At 40.9% G+C, this 19043-nt stretch overlaps 1 protein-coding gene across 1 annotated transcript; it reads left to right on the top strand.

Annotated features, from left to right (window-relative positions):
• The first annotated feature begins 289 nt into the window (after positions 1-289).
• On the top strand, positions 290-18766 carry mtnr1ba (melatonin receptor type 1Ba). Its single transcript, XM_077207714.1, has 2 exons — positions 290-1401; positions 17757-18766. Exons 1-2 carry the CDS (start codon positions 1203-1205, stop codon positions 18623-18625), a joined length of 1068 nt encoding a protein of 355 aa, XP_077063829.1. The 5' UTR covers positions 290-1202; the 3' UTR covers positions 18626-18766.
• Positions 18767-19043: the final 277 nt, after the last annotated feature.

The raw sequence follows: 19043 nt of genomic DNA, 5'->3' as shown, positions 1-19043 counted from the left end.
GCTCGTTGATGATTTGGGTATTATGTAGCTATTTTATACAAGATTGGTTTGTTTAAAATATTTTATGTAAATAAATTCTTGGTGTTTGGTAATCGTTGGTGACTTTAAAATATCGCTCGGTAGAGAAAACGCTGCGCGAGCTGTTAATTCAGCCCCTTTATTTGTGACAGGACGCCCTCACGTGCACCTGCGCGCGCTCAGTACAAGTTTAGGCGCACGCGGAGGCTCCCACCGCGTGATGTGTGAACGGGGCAGCTGTAAACAGCGGTTGCGCGCGCTCACGGATTTTGTTTCTCAATGAGGAGACCGAAAGAGACCGGTCGTGCTTAGCGGGTCGAAGGCGACGTCTCTCCAGCTGACGTTTAACTGGACTTATCCGAGAACTGGACTGGAAACTCGGATCTGCTCGCGTGCTCCCGACGGGTGCTGACTGAGTCGCTGAGGGAGTCCCTTTGAGGCGGGAAAACACGGAATTACTGTTCAGAAAGGCAAATTTTCTAAGTTGGATTCTTTCATTTAACGGCTCTATTGCCCCTCAAACGCGAAGACCACCGTATTAGACGAAGATAACAGTTTTGACACACAATAGTGTCAAAACCAGTCACATACTGCACTTAAAGGTTTCACACTCCTGAGGCGGGAATTCATCCGAAACGGGAGCCTCGCGCATCGGATTTCGTCGCCACCAAGTGAATAAATAAATAAATAAAGTCTGACTGACTGGACATAGGCTACAGACGAGCTGAAGAGTCCCACGTTTGACAGCTTTTTGGTTGGCGTCTCAGCTCGATTCAATGCAAATACGCTGAAGGAGAAGAGGAGGGAAAGGAGTGAACCCACGCCAGCGTGATTCCTCAGTTATCAATGGCAAACACCGGAGCGCACGCGACTGGAGCGAAAAGCTCGAGACCATCTCGTGCGTCGCCGCACTCTCGCCGTGAGTGAGTTTTAAAAGGCGCGCGGCGAGGGGAAGAGAGCGAGCACCGTGAAGTTTAAGATAATCGTCAGTCAAGACAATAGACGGGTGGAAAAATATATGTTTCATGTGCACATTTATGACAAAACACCACCCGTCACCGAGCTTCCCAAGGATTGCTGAGGATATGGAAATGTGTAATTGTTGACGAAGGTGAAGATGACTAAAGCTTCGTGAGAAAGATACCGAGGGTGTTTTTGGTGAGAGAGGGTGAAGTTTATTCGACATGCCCGAGAATGTCTCGCTCATCAGGAACCGGACGGAAGTCGGGCAGGGTCGCGCTTGGGGTAGCGGAGCGGGCGCTCGGCCCGCGTGGGTCGTCATGGTGTTGGCCGGTGTGCTGATCTTCACGAGCGTGGTGGATGTGCTCGGTAACGTGCTGGTGATCATCTCGGTGCTCAGAAATAGAAAACTGAGAAACGCGGGTGAGTGCGCGCGTTTAGTCCACATTAATTAACTGAAAGATGAGGGAATGTTAACACAGGACGCGTTCTTGCAAAGGTAACGTAACGCATTCCTAGACGCCTTTATCAAAGTTAAAATAGAATGCAAGAAAAAAAAAACGAGTCCCATGTGAATGGCGCCTAAAAGTGGATGAGAATCATTCACTGGCTCATGACAAGGAGTTATTAGGATAATACTCATATGACTCATTTGCAGTATAAGAGGATCATTAATATTGTGATCAAGCTGTCTTGCCACGCTGATAAATTCAAGAATAACCCTAGTGCTTCATTCACTGGGTTACCAACCATTCACGTGCACTGAGCATGAGCATGAATGAATGTCTCGTTCAAAGGAAACACAATGAGAGTACAGTGATTTTCACCATCTGTCATTAAAAACGGACTCGGCATTTGATTATTTAAATACTTTTGGGTCTTTAAATGTAAAATATTTTCTAAAATGTATAATCATTTTTAAACCGACACAAACCCAATGTCTTCTAATTGTTTTTGTTTGATATTTTTGCTTTAAATGTCAGTTATATAAATAGAATGACCTGCTGATTTGTAGTCCCATTTGCCCACTGATGCATTTAGTCAAGAAAAAACAATATGTTTCACGGACATGAGAGGGTTTGACGTTACATAACTCACAGTAATCAAAGACGGTCAGAGCCTGAGAATTACACTGCACTCAAGGCTGTCTGACAGTGATACTTTAACGGATGTTTGAGATACAGCATGTGAATGCGAGCCAGAGAGTGGTGGTGTATGCTTGTGAAGATGATACATGTATGTTTGGATATATATATATATATATATATATATATATATATATATATATATATATATATATAATTGTATAATTCCAAGAAAATCTTAATCTCATTTGGTGTAAAATACAATTTACATACACATGTGTATCTGAGAATGCGCTGTGTGAATTGCATGTCTGAAACAGCAGTATCCCAGATGTAATTGACCTCCAATATGATTCTTGTTGACTTGGCGTGAGAGAGTGTGAGAGAGAAAGCAAAGCAATTACTGTTAATTCCACTCAGAAAAAAGCATTTTTTTAATTGGAGTCCCCCATTCATTAATATGAAGGACCATATGGTTTTAAATTATGGATCATCATCTGTATTTTTTCAATCTGGCAATGCTTCCCAGATTCAGGCTTCACATAGCTATAATGTCTTAATGTGGTGAAATGTTAAAGACAAACCAAAACTGTAGAAAGCATGTTCATTCTCCAAATGAAAAAAAGGTCACAAACTGAGACGTGAGGGAAAGTGAAGGGATAAGCAAAGGACAATGAAATAAACTAAAAAAGAATATCAGGGAGAGAAAAGGACAGTGCAATTACCGGGGTTGTTTTAAAATATTAATTTGTTCTCTTTATAATTTGCATTATCTGACCTCAGAATGCCAGAGTTCTCGTCTTCTGTTATTGCTGAAGGACAGATGGGGTTTTAAAATGCGCTTTTTTTTCAGATTTCAGCTTTTCATTGCTCACTAGAGCAAATGAAAAACTGTCAATGGGAACAGGAATAAGACAGAGAAAAAGTGAGAGTAGGTAAACACAGATGTGAACTGCAATATCTCCAAACAGGCAGTCTGTCAAAGCGTTCGACAGCGCTGTGTTATTAGGCCAGAGTTTGATATGTCAGCTGTGTTCTGTAATAGTCTTCAGTATTGAGTGTGTGAGAGTGAGAACAGACAGAGCGAGGAGGAAGAGAGAGCTTTTCTGTGCATGTTATTGTGTCTTTGGTGAATGTTTGACATTTTCATTTCTTGAAATATGCAGGTGGCATCATCCCATCACTGTCTTAACAAAGCCACGGTAAACACGGCCATGTGCCCGTTTACCAGCACAGCCCTGCACTCCAGCTCTCAAACAAAACATTGTTGTCTACAAAGGGATGAAGAGAAACTGAAATATACAGAAATGTTGCGGTGATTCCCCCCTTAAACATTCCCTTTCTCTCTTATTATTCATCTCTATCATGCTTTCAGTGCAGTCCTTCGGTGTAGAAGTTCATGTCTGTTGAGCTGGTGTTTATTTAGGCAATTAGATTTGGTTTTTGACCTCGTGTTTAGGGCTTTTGCTTGTGTTTGGTGGTGTGTGTTTGTGAGGACCTCAAGGTGACATTCAGAGACTCATTAGCATAGAGTGATGAGTTTGCTGGTGCTCTATATAGATACTCAAAGGACATGCGATTAATGTTGCGTGTGTCTGTCACCATTGACTACATCCTTCACTTTGACCTGTGATGATTCATTTGCATTAGTGTATAGCACAAGTATATGAGTGCTCATATGATGGCACGATTGTTTTTTTGTTATTTTACATGCCCGACGTTGTGCTGTGTCCGGATCAACAGCAGGAGCAGGTAGTATTGATTAATACATCAGATGTGTTTAGTTTTCCTAGAGGTTTCATTTGCTGTGCAGTGCTGAGGGGAATGAAATCCTGCATTAGTGCCCTGGTTCCGGAAGTATTTTTTCCATTCATTTTTTCCCATAGGGATTTAGAAAAATTCTTTGTTAAAGTGTTATAAGCCATGAACCAAGCCAATCAGGTAATTCACAACAGTACAACCTTTGATTTAAAGCTAAAACGTTTTTGAAAATCAGACAAAGGGACAAGACTGTGTACTGTGGATAGAAGTACAATCCCATGAAGCATTTCGAACATCATAATCGAATTAAAAACAGTGGAGAAATATAAAACTATTTATTTTACAAATGTTGATTATTTATATAAAAACAAAGTATTTAAAGTTTATTGCAAAATATGCATGTGGCGAGCAGGACGAGGCCGAGGGCCGTGAGAGAGCGGCGCGAGCACCTGATGAGCGACACCTGCGCGGCGCAACGTTCCCGTATCTCTCACGGAGGAGCGGAAGCAGAAAAGGAGGAGCGACGACAGCGGAGATTAAGAGAGGCCAGGTCTGGATTTTATTTGATGTTTTGTTTTATTATGTGTGGCGTCAGTCAACCGTGAGGGACTACCGTCTTACTTTCGTTGTTGTGTTTGTTTGTTTATTTTATTAAAATTGTTTAAATGTTCGCCGGTTCCCGGCTCCTTCTTCCCGTAACATCTAACCTCGTTACTATGCATATATACACGCATTTAAGTTTTTTAAGAGCGTAGAGAGATCGAATCAATTACGTCATTCGCAGTGTTTCATGGGAGTGGGCAGAGCTAACGAGATTTTTTGTTAATTTTTTTTCATTTGAACAATTATTCATGTACAAACAATAAGGCAATAGTAATAATTCTTTACATTAAACAGACAAATGAAATGCATACAGAACAGGTGCATGAAATAAACAATACAGGGGCTAAGGTTTTTCTTTTAAATCATATTATTCTATAATGCACAGAAGACTAATTGCGTTTTTCTTTTTTATCACTTTGAGGGCTTTTGTATAATGTAACAAATTCACCATGAAATGCACAGAACATTGGTTTCACCTTAAGATTTGTGTACAAAAAAATTCCCAAGCATGAGGATATTGTTAACCAGGAAGTTATCTTTGTTATTGTTCATTAAAAGTCCATAAAGTATGTCCTTTGCAGTGAACCTTTTGAGATCTTTTGCGCATTGCTGCTTTTTTTTTACTCTCTGATTGGTGTACTTTTCTGTACAGCATCATGGGTAATGTAGTTTTCACAAGGAATTCCGCTGTTAAAAGTGCTGTATACTATGTACGTTTTTTTTTTTATTACTGTACTTAAGCATAAAAATACCATAATATGTTTCAGATATTTAGGAAGTTTTTCACATACTCGTTTCTCAAAAACAATGCTACTGTCAGTTGTTTTACTTTGAAATGTGCGTTCCATCTCCTAATGTCTGTTTTTGTTTTGGACTGTGTGATTTCGCCCACTGCCAATTTACCCAATAGTGTTTCAAAACCTCAGGTTGCCATTTGGCAGAAAAAAACGAAGTGAATTGCAGCCATGGAAGCCAGCAAACAAACCGGGTCCGAGATCACAGATCCTACCCGACCAAAAAAGCCTCAGCATCCATCTAAAAATCTCTATGAATGGGAGCATAATAAAACCCTGATAAATCAACTCATCAACTTACTAGTGTGTTAGTCTCCTAGCCTTCCATTTTCACTTGCGCTCACTCCGGTTGCGTGTCCTCAGTCTGGCAACCCGCGTGAGCATTGAGTCTGAGGAGGCGCTGGAATTAAATGTAACCAATTCAACCGCTTGCTGTCAATATCACATACTGTACCTTTAAACACAATTATTTTTAAAATAAGCTGAAATAATGCAGGCTGACAGCTTTAGCAGAAGCAACAACCAAGTAGCTCACAGTAGGTCTGTCTTCAAAGGTTAATAAGTTGTTGTTCAAAAACAATTTCCCTTTGGAGAAAATGAATGGAGTTTTTACTTCCAGAACCCGACTGTTACACTTGATTGGATCTGGGGACCCTGTATGTAAATGAGATGATTGGACACGCCCATACTTCTGTCTAGCTGCGTTCAATTTCGCCCTTGCATCTGTGTAATTACCTAGAGAGAAAAAGGATGTGTTAATATATTTTTTCTCTAGGGAGTGAGGGTCATATTCCCTATAGTGCAGTAAAGGGCTTTTCAAGTGAATTGTTACAATGTTTCCTGATGCATAAAAATTTGAGGAGTGAAGCATTAAAGAGACGTTTTAAAGGAAAACATTTTTTATCTGTGGAACACAAAAGAAGCTATTTTGGAGAAAAAAAGTGGGTGTTTTTTTGTCCATACAATGGACACACCACTGAATAGAAATGTAACATTCTGAGAAAAATCGTTCTGCGAGTCTTTTCTCTTTGCTGCAACCATTAAGGCTATTCTGTTCAAAGCTTAACGGGTGACCTCTTGTCACTTTTTTGCTGTGCACAGCAACGAGATTGTCATTTCTGTAAAAAGCGTGAGAGGGAGAGGTCAGAGTTTAAGAGCTGTAAAAGTGATTGGTGCGAACTAAATCTGAAGCGTAGGGGTCGAGGTGTAAAAGTTATGCAGCAGAGGTCAGTCAAAAACAGCATCGGTGTCGATGGAGACCGGCCACGTCAGCGGCGTGCAGCGAAACGTGATCCGTAGCTGACAAAGAAAAATGTAGCGTTTTCTATGCACGTGTGTGTGTGTGTGTGTGTGTGTGGCCTTTCTGAAACAAGGCTCTCTGATTATCCTACAAAGCCACTCCTTTCTACACACACCCACTTACACACACTAAAATTTCCTCAGATACAGGGTTATTGGTGCCAAGTGAGATTGCAAAGTTTCTGAGGACATTGCCTGCGGAGATGCCACAATGGAAGCACTTTACACCTACGTTCATTTATCTTCAATACACACACCGCCGGTTAGATAGGCAAAAGAGAGATGCTACCCTGGTAGATCCAATCATGTTTGTTGTTACCCTATAAAATAGTGATTGTGTTGGTGAAGTCCTCGTTAGTTTGGGGTCATTAGAGATTTAATTAATATTCATGTTGACTAAGCACTATCCTTGGTTGCCATAATGAATGGTTGTGTGTGTGAGCATTCTCTGTTATGCTGCTGTTTAATTAAGGGCTTTGTGTATGTTAATTTGTGAGAGAGAGAGACCCAGAGGAAACTTCTAATGCTCAGCGGTGGCTCAAAACACCTAATGATGTTCTCAGGTATTTCCCATTTTATTATATCCACTTCCTCTCAGAATGTTCTGCATGATGCAAATAAAATGGGCTGTTACTGTACTTTGGGAAATCTGATAACATTTTGAAACATTGTTGAGCTCTCTTTCGAAACTCCATTGGAGACATAGGAGGAGATGCAGGAAACTCCTCTTGCATTCCATTTAATTTAATTGGTTTCCAGGAAAAGCAAACAAAGCATGAGTGAACTGATGGGGGAAGACCATAGGGGCATCCCAATTTGCATACTTTTGCACTATTCTATGACGTTTTGTAGTATAAATAGTGCGAGAAGTTTGTTCACACTGAAAATTCCAAAAAGATACCAGGATGATGCACTTAATTAACCAAAAAAAACGAAGTGAGGAATGTTGGACACTTCATGCTCTCAACTCTCGCAGCTTTGATCACGTACTGTATCAGACTCCAATGTTAAATGACAAAATAACTATATCAAGTTCATACACTACACGGTTGAGTACAGAGTGTATAAGTGCATAGTTTATAAGTGCATAATATAGTGTGTCATATGGGACATGACTCATGAGACTGTGTATTCAGGTTTCTCAAATTCACATGTGTTGTTGTACTTGAGTCCGGTCTCAAGTCTGTCTTAACTTGGACTAGTCGAGACCAGCTCATTCAAGTCTGACGCCAGGCCGAATTTAAATGCTCCTGAAAATATGGTCTTGGACTTGAGTCAGTGTCCAGTGTTTTCGGACTCATCTCAACACTGAACCTGTTTAAATAATTTGCTTTCTTGCCCTTGTGAATCATTTGCCCATTTTCCATTCCCACTGTTTATCATGTAGATTTTCACCCAAACTGAGAATAATTTTCAGTCACAATTTTTGTTGACTCTACAAAGCATGTGAATAATGCAGTTCAGTTTATTACTGGTTTGTTGCAAATTAGCCATTCTAACACCACATCATTCTGCACTGTATAGCTTAGGCACCACAATGAGGAATTAATCCTACAGAAGTGCACTCTAAAAACTTGATGTTACTATGATGTGTTGTTCTGGGTGAAACGTCTTGAGTAAGTCTTCAAGCAGTGAAATCAATTAAAATGAATTGTGTAAACATAAGTAAAAAAAAAAGTCGATTTAAGTAACTACATTTGAAACCATGATAAATAAAACTGAGTAAACCCAGCGAGTTATTTCAAAAAATAAATAACTTACTTCCTTTTAAACCTTTGTAAAATATTCCACACAACCACTAATTTACATGATAATTCCCTTTATTTTCGATGAGTACAGATCTTAATACAGCATTCTTCATATCGTTTTAACATGTGTACAAAATTGCCTACATTTTAACTCATTTAACAAACATTTTAGAAGTAAAAATTAAACGATTACAAGTAATTAAAGTGTAATCAACCAGTCTCTGTTATTGTCACGGTGTGTGTAGGCAGGAAGCACTAGGAGACGAGGAATAACTGCTAACAGGAATTTAATATACAAAAACTCAGGAACTACAACACTTACAACCATATAAACGCAATAACCGACCAGGAGTGAGGGAGAACACTGGGTTAACATACACAGAGAACAGATAGGGGAACAAGACAGAGCTGGAGCAAATTAACTAGACACAGGTGAAGGAACTGAACACAAACGAGGAGTGGGAAAACTGGGACACAGGACTGAACCAAATACACAGAGACGGGGGAAACTAGATCACAAAACAGAACTAAACACACTGAAACGTGAAAGTACCTCCCCCCTCCCCGAAGGCACGTCCTCGCGCCGTATAACATCCAAAGGGGTGGGAGGGTGAGCGCCCTGGAGGCTGACAAGGGGGAGGCCGATCTGGAGCAGGAAGCCTCCAAGGCGGAACAGGACGCGGGCGTGGCCAGGGCGGAGCAGCACGCAGGCGTGGCCAGGGCGGAGCAGGACATGGGCAGGGCGGAGCTGACGAACCCTCGGGCGTCCAGGGCGGAGAGACCCCTTCGGGTGGCCAGGGCGGAGAGACCCCTTCGGGTGGCCAGGGCGGATCAGCGGGCTCCGGCGCAGGATCGGCGGGCTCCGGCGCAGGGTCGGCGGGCTCCGGCGCAGGGTCGGCGGGCTTCGGCGCAGGGTCGGCGGGCTCCGGCGCAGGGTCGGCGGGCTCCGGCGCAGGGTCGGCCGGCTCCGGCGCAGGGTCGGCCGGCTCCGGCGCAGGGTCGGCCGGCTCCGGCGTAGGATCAACGGGCTCTTGTGCAGGATCAACGGGCTCTGTGCTGGACGGGACCAGCGGTGAAGGCTCTGTGCTGGACGGGACCAGCGGTGAAGGCTCCGGACTGGAGGTCTCGGCGGGATGAGATTCTGGAATGCGTTGAGGGGTGCTGGCAGGCTCTACAAGGTCGATGGTAAAAGTAGATTCATTATTTACCAACACCCACTCAACAAATGTGGCGAAATCATGGCGAGGGTCGCTCCCTGGGAGGTGTGCCCGGGACTGCTCGCTGAGGCTGGCGATGTAGAATACACACAGTGAGCGGTCAGGATAGTGAGTGAGGCAGGCCAACTCCAGAAAATCCCTGGTGTGGGATTCCAGGGAGCGGTCCTTCTGTTCCAGGCAGAGGAGAGCCACATTTTGCGGGAATGTTCATTTTGTAGGTCGGTTATTCTGTCACGGTGTGTGTAGGCAGGAAGCACTAGGAGACGAGGAATAACTGCTAACAGGAATTTAATATACAAAAACTGAGGAACTACAACACTTACAACCATATCAACGCAATAACCGACCAGGAGTGAGGGAGAACACTGGGTTTACATACACAGAGAACAGATAAGGGAACAAGACAGAGCTGGAGCAAATTAACTAGACACAGGTGAAGGAACTGAACACAAACGAGGAGCGGGAAAACTGGGACACAGGACTGAACCAAATACACAGAGATGGAGGAAACTAGATCACAAAACAGAACTAAACACACTGAAACGTGACAGTTATCCCGTTTCCACTTTTACGTTGTTGGCTCCCGTGCAGGAGCTGGAATCGTGTTTGGCAGGGGAACTGCTAACTTCAGACTTCCACCCTGCATTTCACTCATAGCCGAAATATACTATGACTGAATCCATAATCTGCCCATAAACAGTGCACAGTTCTGAGAACATATTTTAGCATCCCATGCAAGCAATTATATTCAGCATCTTCAGCATTTCCATTACGCTAAAAGACAGATGTGACACTTGTTTAGGTGACTGACATTACGTCCCTGTGTGTTGCTTTGCATAAAATAAAATGATTCACAACACATCAAGGATTTTATAGTTTTAAAAAAAAACATACACAAATCTGTATTTCACCAAAGAAATACACCAATAAAAAAAAATACTGGTTAATAATGGGGTTTTTTTTTTATTTATTTATTTTTTTTAACTTTTTTATAAAAGCGCTTGAATTAAAGTGCTTGTGACTAAACCTTGTAACTCCAGTGGATCCTTAAACTGTAGACAAAACTTCATACCAGATCCACCCGCCTCAATCGTGAACAGTGTTGTGCAAGTTACTTCCAAACTGTAATACATTATATATTACTTGTTACTGTTATTTAAAAGTAATTCATTACCTTACAATATTACGGTTTCAGAATTGTAATGGGTTACATTACTCCTGTATTACTTTTGAGTTACTTTCACCACAATAACTATACAGTAGTAGAACTTAACATTATAAAATGACTAGGGCTGTAACGATATGCGATATGAAACCGAAATCTCGACACTCAGATCCACGAACCTGCAGAATCGCGACACACCCCTTCCAACTCCCAGCGTTATCCATACCGTCCAGATCCAATGCTACCACATCTTTAAATTACTATTAGTATTATTTGAAGTTAACTTAACATTATAAAATACGTAGACCTACACCACAAAACTAGTTGAGGATAAATTATTTAAAATTTGGGAATTCCAGCGTTATGGACATGACATTTGCAGTCAAAACTTGAAATATAAATTCTCAGAAAATGCATTAATACCAAAATATTGAAACGTCTGTTTATCCATAGGCTCCTCATAGAAAGGAGTCCAGACATTAGAAAAATATCAGTCTACACATGCTTTTTATATTTAACATTAGGGAAATAGACAGTCATGCGTGACAAAAAAAATCTTTAACTTTTAGGAGGCAACGATTTTTTTTTTTTTTTGTAATTCTGTGAATTACACTGCGCAAATCGGATGAAGAAGGGTTGGCTCTCCACAGAACATAAAATATTCATTTTATTTTATTTTTCATGTTCTCATTTATGAGGAAAAAACAATGTTACAGACGCGACCGCTCTGAAGCGGCACTAAAAGACTGCTTTAAAACTTTCACAGACACCTTACACACACAAAGCCTTTCTTTAAAGTGAATTTCGTTTTGTATTAATTGTATCTTAATTTTAATCAATGTTTCATCAACCAATTGCCTTGATTTAAGCGCGTGAACTGGAGCGCGTCTCATAAATGAACCAAAACTCAGCGTATAAGGTAGCATATTCACGGACCTGAAAAAATATATCTATATTGATATGTCTACTTGTAAACAGAACAATTCAAAACGAAAGAAAACAGACTGCTCTCTGCTTATGAAATGAAATGTGCATTTCTCTCTGGTGCATTCACTACTGCGAAGATCGCGAGTCAGCATCGTCAACTTCATCTTGACTTAATTAATAAACAATTAAAATGTCTCCTTGCTATATTTGACATATTCATAATCATTACTTTTGCCGGTTCTTTGTGACAGCTTTTAGGTGCTTTATCGGCAGCGCCGCCGCCCTTACATGAACGCCTCACCACCGCATCAAAAACATGATTGCGTGATGAAAACATGAAAAATACCACATAAACATAGCCTAACTGTTTAGAAAAAAACACAGAATGAATAGCCTAATGCGCATACGTCCATCTCGCGAATGTATAATCTTCTTCATGCCATCTTCACCATTAGCCGCTTTTCCACTGGCCAGCGCGAGCACAGAGGCCGAAATCATACCTCACAGCACTCCTGTAAAAAATAAATCGCTATACAAATATATCAGACGCTGCCATTTAGTCTTTATTTACAGACTTGGACACCACACGCGGCTATTGACTGACCACGAACAGGTAATATAGCCTACTTGCATTTTTCATTCGTTAATGTCTAGCGGTCTTGCTGTTTTTTTTTTTTGTTTGTTTTGTTTTTTTTACAATTAAAACTAAAAGTTTGTTGTAACGCAAGCCTTACTGAGCATGTACCGAGTAAAATATAACTGAAAATTGATTAGTAATGCATTACACTACTGCGTTACAGCAAAAAGTAATATGTTACTGTAATGCATTACTTTTGTAACGGGTTACTCCCAACACTGATCGTGAATAAAGTGCTGCACGCAGGGCCTAAAACTTCTTGCCACACCTGCTAATGGCCGGTGAGTTAGGATAGGGAAATTGTTTTATAAACACTTTTTGTTATACTGGTTGAAACTCTTCACATCCTGATAGCAAGCAATTATAGATGTGGTCTAAATATTAAAACGTATATGTATCTTCTGTGGAAGTCTCTGGACCAAAAAAATTTCAATGGAGGGACAGAAATCTCTCAGAATTTTTAAAAAATAATTTTTAAAAATGCTTAGTGATGGTGAAGCTGAAGTCTTGCGACCATTGTTAGCAGACATCTGCCGATGTGTATTTGCGCTTCAAAATTCTGCTCTACTTTCTTTACTGGGTATGTTTCTAAAGTAGGGACAAGGTAAACGCCAGATGTCTCTCAAATGACAGAAAGCAATTCATATTACATTTATGCATTTGGCATACACTTTTATCCAAAGCAACTCAGCTTTGAATATATAAATTTGAACAGTTCCTGCATTCCCTGTAAAATGTATTTTGAAATATTGTATGAAATATAATGGTTTCAGTTGACACAACATCTGATGAAATGGTGCAATAATTGAAAAGCATGTAAATGCTTGGTGACCAATGTGAGTGTGTGAAGGCAGCAGTTTACACATTCATCTGTTTAGCTAACAAACTTCATTTTGTTCCAAATGTGAAAGCCCAGAATCTCACAGGAAGCATCTGTATAGCTGGTACAATATTCACCTCCCGAAAACGTATCCCTCACACCTTCGTCCTCACAACAGCATGTGGGAGGTTCACAGAAGTAATGAGTACGTGTGTGTGTGTGTGTGTGTGTGTGTGTGTGTGTGTGTGTGTGTGTGTGTGTGTGTGTGTGTGTGTGTGTGTGTGTGTGTGTGTGTGTGTGTGTGTGTGTGTGTGTGTCTGTGTGTGTGTCTGTGTGTGTGTGTGTGTGTGTGTGTGTGTGTGTGTGTGTGTGTGTGTGTGTGTGTGTGTGTGATTGTTTGATGCTCTACTAAAGCTGATTTTTATTTGTTTCTTTGCTTAGGCAACTGTCGAACTAAACTCTGTTTTCAGGTTTAAGAACATTAATTCTGGCCTAGCTTCCAGACAAGAGATTAGTCCACATTTTTCTCTCAGAATTTCAACATACCAATTAAAACATATAAAAGTCCAGCTGCTTTCTTCCTCTTGCCTCTTAATCTTCTTGTGAGAAGGACGAAAGAGAGCGAAGGCGAATTGAGTTGTAATAAGTGAGAGGAAAAAATATGGATTGGAAATCAGATACGCTGAGAGATATTGGCACAGGGCGGGAGAAAGATAGCAGACATTGACGGATTCAGATGAGGAAGGCAAAATGGAAGTGAAGAGGGATAGAGATTAGAGGAAATGGGCGGTTGAAAGTTGACGTCAATTTGCATGGACAGTAAATCATTAATTTTTATTTGATTTCTAGTGACATAAGAGATGCATTTTATGATGCAATTTGGGCGTGTCCTGTGATGCAACAGTTTAATAAATTTAAATGAGCAGCAACAGAATGTAAACTGTGTCAGAAACTGTTGCTGTTCTAAGCATGTTTGATTCATGCATTGATAGTCATTCATCTTGTTCAAGATATAATGCACTGCTGCAATATCTATACCAGCGAATTAGAGCAAGAGGTATGGCCACTAGCGACCTGGCGTCCTCCATCGTTAAAATCAGTGTGAATGGAGCATAAGTCATTTTGATGAGGTATGATATGGAATATTAACCTAAAATGATTACTTTCTATATGGGCTCTTTTTCCCAAATGCATTCGATCGATATGCACTGAATCTATGTATCCATTACAAAACCTATTTGAGATCTGTAACACATTGGTTAATTGTGTGTGTGTGTGTGTGTGTGTGTGTGTGTGTGTGTGTGTGTGTGTGTGTGTGTGTGTGTGTGTGTGTGTGTGTGTGTGTGTGTGTGTGTGGAGTACTGTGTTGAACTATATCTGAACTCCATCCGTGCTGTAGTGTACACGCTTATACAACTTGATCTGAAGAGAACAGTCTCCACTTCCAAAAAAACAATCACCCAACACATGCATGCAAGAGACTGACTGGCAAACCAAGCAAACATGCACACACATACAGTATTCTGTGGAGGAGAACTCAGTGTCACAGACACCACACTTAATCTAATGGATCTGAACTTTGTCTGAACCTCACTGTTAAAATACTAGTGCACCTGAGCCTGTCCTACAGACTCACATGCACACACACAAATGCTCTTACACTCCCAGACACGCAATATGTCAACTACAGATCAGGTTCTGTGGTCAAGTTTCCTTTCTTGCTTGACCTTTCTTGTGTTTGTATGTTTCTACACAAGAAACTTTTGTAAAAACTTTTGTACAAAAATACACATACATTTTTTGGTAGCACTTTATTTTATAGTCCTGTTCCCCAGGTACATACTATGTACTTATTATGGTTGCTTTCTTAGATAAGTATATGTAAGTGCACTTTCTCTAAAATAAAGTGCTACCAATTTTATGTTCTAGTGGCAGATAAATGCTGCTTCAGTGTCATCATTTCATGGATCTGAAGAACCTCATGAGTCTGTATTGCAATTAACAAAAAAGTAATGTGCAATGTGTTGTCCAAAAGCATTGACATTTTTCTTGTAATGCTGTGTCCTAACCAGATGTGATGTGATACAGTGTCAGGCATAATCTCTTCCATAAGAAATCATTATTCTGACCATGTGTCGTTACACCGAGAAGCCCTGCCCATAGTTAACTCTCATTGGTTTAAAATCCTGCTCCATACTAGAGGATGGATACCCGACCTGAGCCCGACGGGCCGGGCCGGGTTCGGACAGATATTTAGAAATTATGTTCGGGTTCGGGTCGGGCTCGGTCACATCAGCGCGATATGGCATTGAACATTTTAAATTTAAAACAGCTTATTATGTTGGTAGCCAATGTGCCTGATTCTTCGTTTTTGTGAACAAAATACATGTAAAATATTACCATAACATCTGTCTTCCTGTGTGCGGAAATTTGTTTATGTAGCCGTAACAAAGAAACACGTGCAGGCACGCCTGCGTTAAGTGCGCTTGTTTCTCCGTGCGCGCTGATGCACTCATCCTGCTGACATTTCCGAATGTCTTCCTACAGTTGCTTAATAAAAGCAGGCTTTTCACACAAACAAACGCACATGTGTCATTAGTATGAGAAAAAAAATGGGATTTTTACTGTCGGTCTCGGGTCGGGCTCGGACATAAATATCTTTATGCCTGTCGGGCTCGGGTCGGGTTCGGTTACTGCTCTGTCGGACGCGGGCCGGGCTCGGACAAAAAAATTCGTCCCGATCCGCACTCTACTCCATACAGCTTTATATAAACGCAGCATTTTCTCTTTCAGTGAAGAGAGACAAATTGATTGACAGTTGAAACTTTTTACATATAAATGTAAATGTATATATTTTTTAAAAACATGTTTTGTCATAATTGCTTGGTGGGACTATTAGGGGATTCTACTTATACAGATCCATGGCTTTGCTGGGAAATATGAAACAGGAAAATTCTTAAAATCCCCCTGTGGTGAAAATCAAGCTATTAATGTTGTTAAATGTGGTGTTTTTAATATGCTTTATAGTCCCCCTGTAGTCAATAATTTTATCCTTTAAAACTTGTCTTTGCTCACCAAAATTACATATTTATAATTTGTTTCCTGTGAAAAAAATTTCTTCATGCCTTAAAATTGCTGGAATGCAACTCTACACCCTTGCCTCATTTAGTGTATACACGGTTATGTGAATATGCAAATTAGCCCCGCCTCCACTCACTCAGACCAGCTCAGAGATCCACTCGGCAAACTTACTGAGGTAAACGATGCACAATGATATCGCTCTTTACGTCGGACACACAACGGTAATTAGTATGATTAGCCTTTTGCTTGACTATGTTATCAAACAGCTAATAATGTGTTGCTAATGTTACACAAACCATGTTCCCGTTCACCATTTCAGAGTCAGACCGCTGCCTCAGTATCCTTAGAAACGCTTTGGATAAACTTAGAACGTCAGTGGTGAAAGGTGTATATAGTTCATCGTAAAATCGTAATATACATCATACACAAAAATATAGCGGGATAACCTGGAATCTTGAGACTTCACTGCTTCAGAGCGGTCATAGATAATGATATGCTAAAGCCAGCCGGCACGTTGACGTGATTGGTTACAAGGTAGTTTGTGACATCAGAAACACGATTTCACGACGCATTTTTGAGACTGTCTTGAGATCACTCCAGTTTTAAAGTAAACAACTTTAAAAACTTGATTTTCACCACAGGGGGACTTTAAAGGGTTAGTTCACCCAAAAATGAAAATTACCCCATTATTTACTCAGCCTCAAGCCATCCTAGTTGTATATGACATTATTCTTTCAGACGAATACAATCGGAGTTATATTAAAAAATGTCCTGGCTCTTCCAAGCTTTATAATGGCAGTGAATGGCCGCCATAAAAGTGCATCTATGCATCATAAAAGTTCTCCACACGGCTCCGGAGGGTTAATACAGGCCTTCTGAAGCGATGCGTTCATGTAAGAAAAATATTCAAATTTAAAACTTTATCAACTAAAATAACTAGCTTCCGGCAGACGGCTTGAATTTTTTTTCAAGGAAAAAAAGTTTAAATGCCATTTTGGTAAATATTTTGCTAAAATATTTGCTAAATACTTGTGAAAATATGTGAACAGCGAAGCTACCGTTTGTGGTCAGCAAGATTTCGGGGTTTTTAACAGTGAAAAGTTTCTTGTGCAGTATATTAGAGAATGATTTCTGAACGATCATGTGACACTAAAGACTGGAGTAATAATGCTGAGAATTCAGCTTTGATCACAGGAATAAACTACAGAAAACAGTTATTAAGGCCAGAGGACCGTGAGGACCCTATTGGAATTGCTCTGTTTATTTCCAGGTGTTTTGATATTTCACTATATTACTGTTTTTACTGTATTTTCAAATAAATGCAGACTTGTTGACATAAGGACTCCTTTCAAAAACATTTTAAAAATCTTACCGACCCCAAACTTTCGAAAGGTAGTGTAGTTACCCGACTATGCGCCTTTCCTAATTTGCTGGTTTGCATATGAAATCACGGTCAAGTAAGTGAAGATAGAGCTATACAAAATATCTAATTTCCCACTTATAATTTGGAGTTCAGTAAAGATTTAGAAACTATAGCAATCCTTACATGATGTGAATGTAGCAAAAAGTAATTGACTTTGCTCTAATGCCACAACATGAGGCCTTGCATTTGAATCCCTTCTCTCTGTGTGTGTCCTGTAGGTAACGCGTTTGTAGTGAGTCTGGCTTTCGCCGACCTTCTGGTGGTTTGCTATCCCTACCCTCTGGTCTTGCACGCCATGCTGCACGCAGGCTGGTTGCCGGGGGAGATGGAGTGTAAGGTCAGCGGGTTCCTGATGGGAGCGAGCGTCATCGGCTCCATCTTCAACATCACTGCCATCGCCATCAACCGCTACTGTTTCATCTGTCAAGCAAACACCTACGAGAAAATCTACGGCCGTGCTGGAACCCTGGCGCTACTGGTGTTAGTCTGGGTACTCACCGCCCTTGCCATTCTTCCCAACCTTGCGCTGGGGTCGTTGACGTACGACCCCCGCGTTTATTCGTGCACCTTTAGTCAGACGACAAGCGCGGGATACACCATCGCTGTGGTGACCGTGCATTTCCTGCTTCCTATCGCAGTCGTTACGTTCTGTTATCTGAGGATTTGGGTGCTGGTGCTCCGTGTGAGGAGGCGGGTCACAACTGACGTCAGGCCACGCCTCCGTCCAAATGAATTGCGCCACTTCTTGACCATGTTCGTCGTCTTCGTGCTGTTTGCCGTCTGCTGGGCACCGCTGAATTTGATTGGCCTGGCTGTAGCGGTGGACCCGCCCAATGTTGCGCCCTTGATCCCTGATTGGCTGTTTATGGTTAGTTATTTCATGGCGTACTTTAACTCCTGCCTGAACGCCGTAGTGTACGGGCTGCTCAATCAGAACTTCCGCAGAGAATACCGCAGAATACTTCTGTCGCTTTGTAAGCCACGCCTCTTCCTGCAGGAGACATCAAAGGGCGGCACTGAGCGCAGCAACAAACATTCGCCTGGCAACAACAACAATGACGATCAGCCCAAAGCGAACACAGTATAATTCACCCACAATCCAACTGTTCACAAATAGATATCAAAGAGAGAATGCTGCAAAAAGGTTTTCAATGGCACCCACAAATGTTTTAAAAATAACGTTTTTATGTCTCACTTTAGAAACCACCATCTGCAAAAAAAAAAAAAAGCTATTGTTGTATAACCATAAAATTAAAATAATCTTCGGTATTACAAGAAATAATTGCATCTCAAATGTATTACAATCACATTTAATTAATGCATGCTAATGATTGAGAACAGTGCAATAAGTCATTACCAGACAAAAGGTGCAAGCAAGCTCGACAATGACAAAGACTGCAGAACATTTTTGTGTTCTTCAAACATGCGCCCTTTGAAGATAACTTTTTTTTTCTCACTGATAGTAGCAGGCTGTTTTCTCCAACCGTCCATAAACACTTGCCAAA

Source organism: Siphateles boraxobius, unplaced genomic scaffold (assembly GCF_051911475.1).
Source record: "Siphateles boraxobius isolate OS27281-9 unplaced genomic scaffold, OSU_SipBor_1 6, whole genome shotgun sequence".
Taxonomy (NCBI): domain Eukaryota; kingdom Metazoa; phylum Chordata; class Actinopteri; order Cypriniformes; family Leuciscidae; genus Siphateles; species Siphateles boraxobius.
Note: the sequence above shows the minus strand (reverse complement) of the source record. Positions and strands in the feature narration are given on the sequence as shown.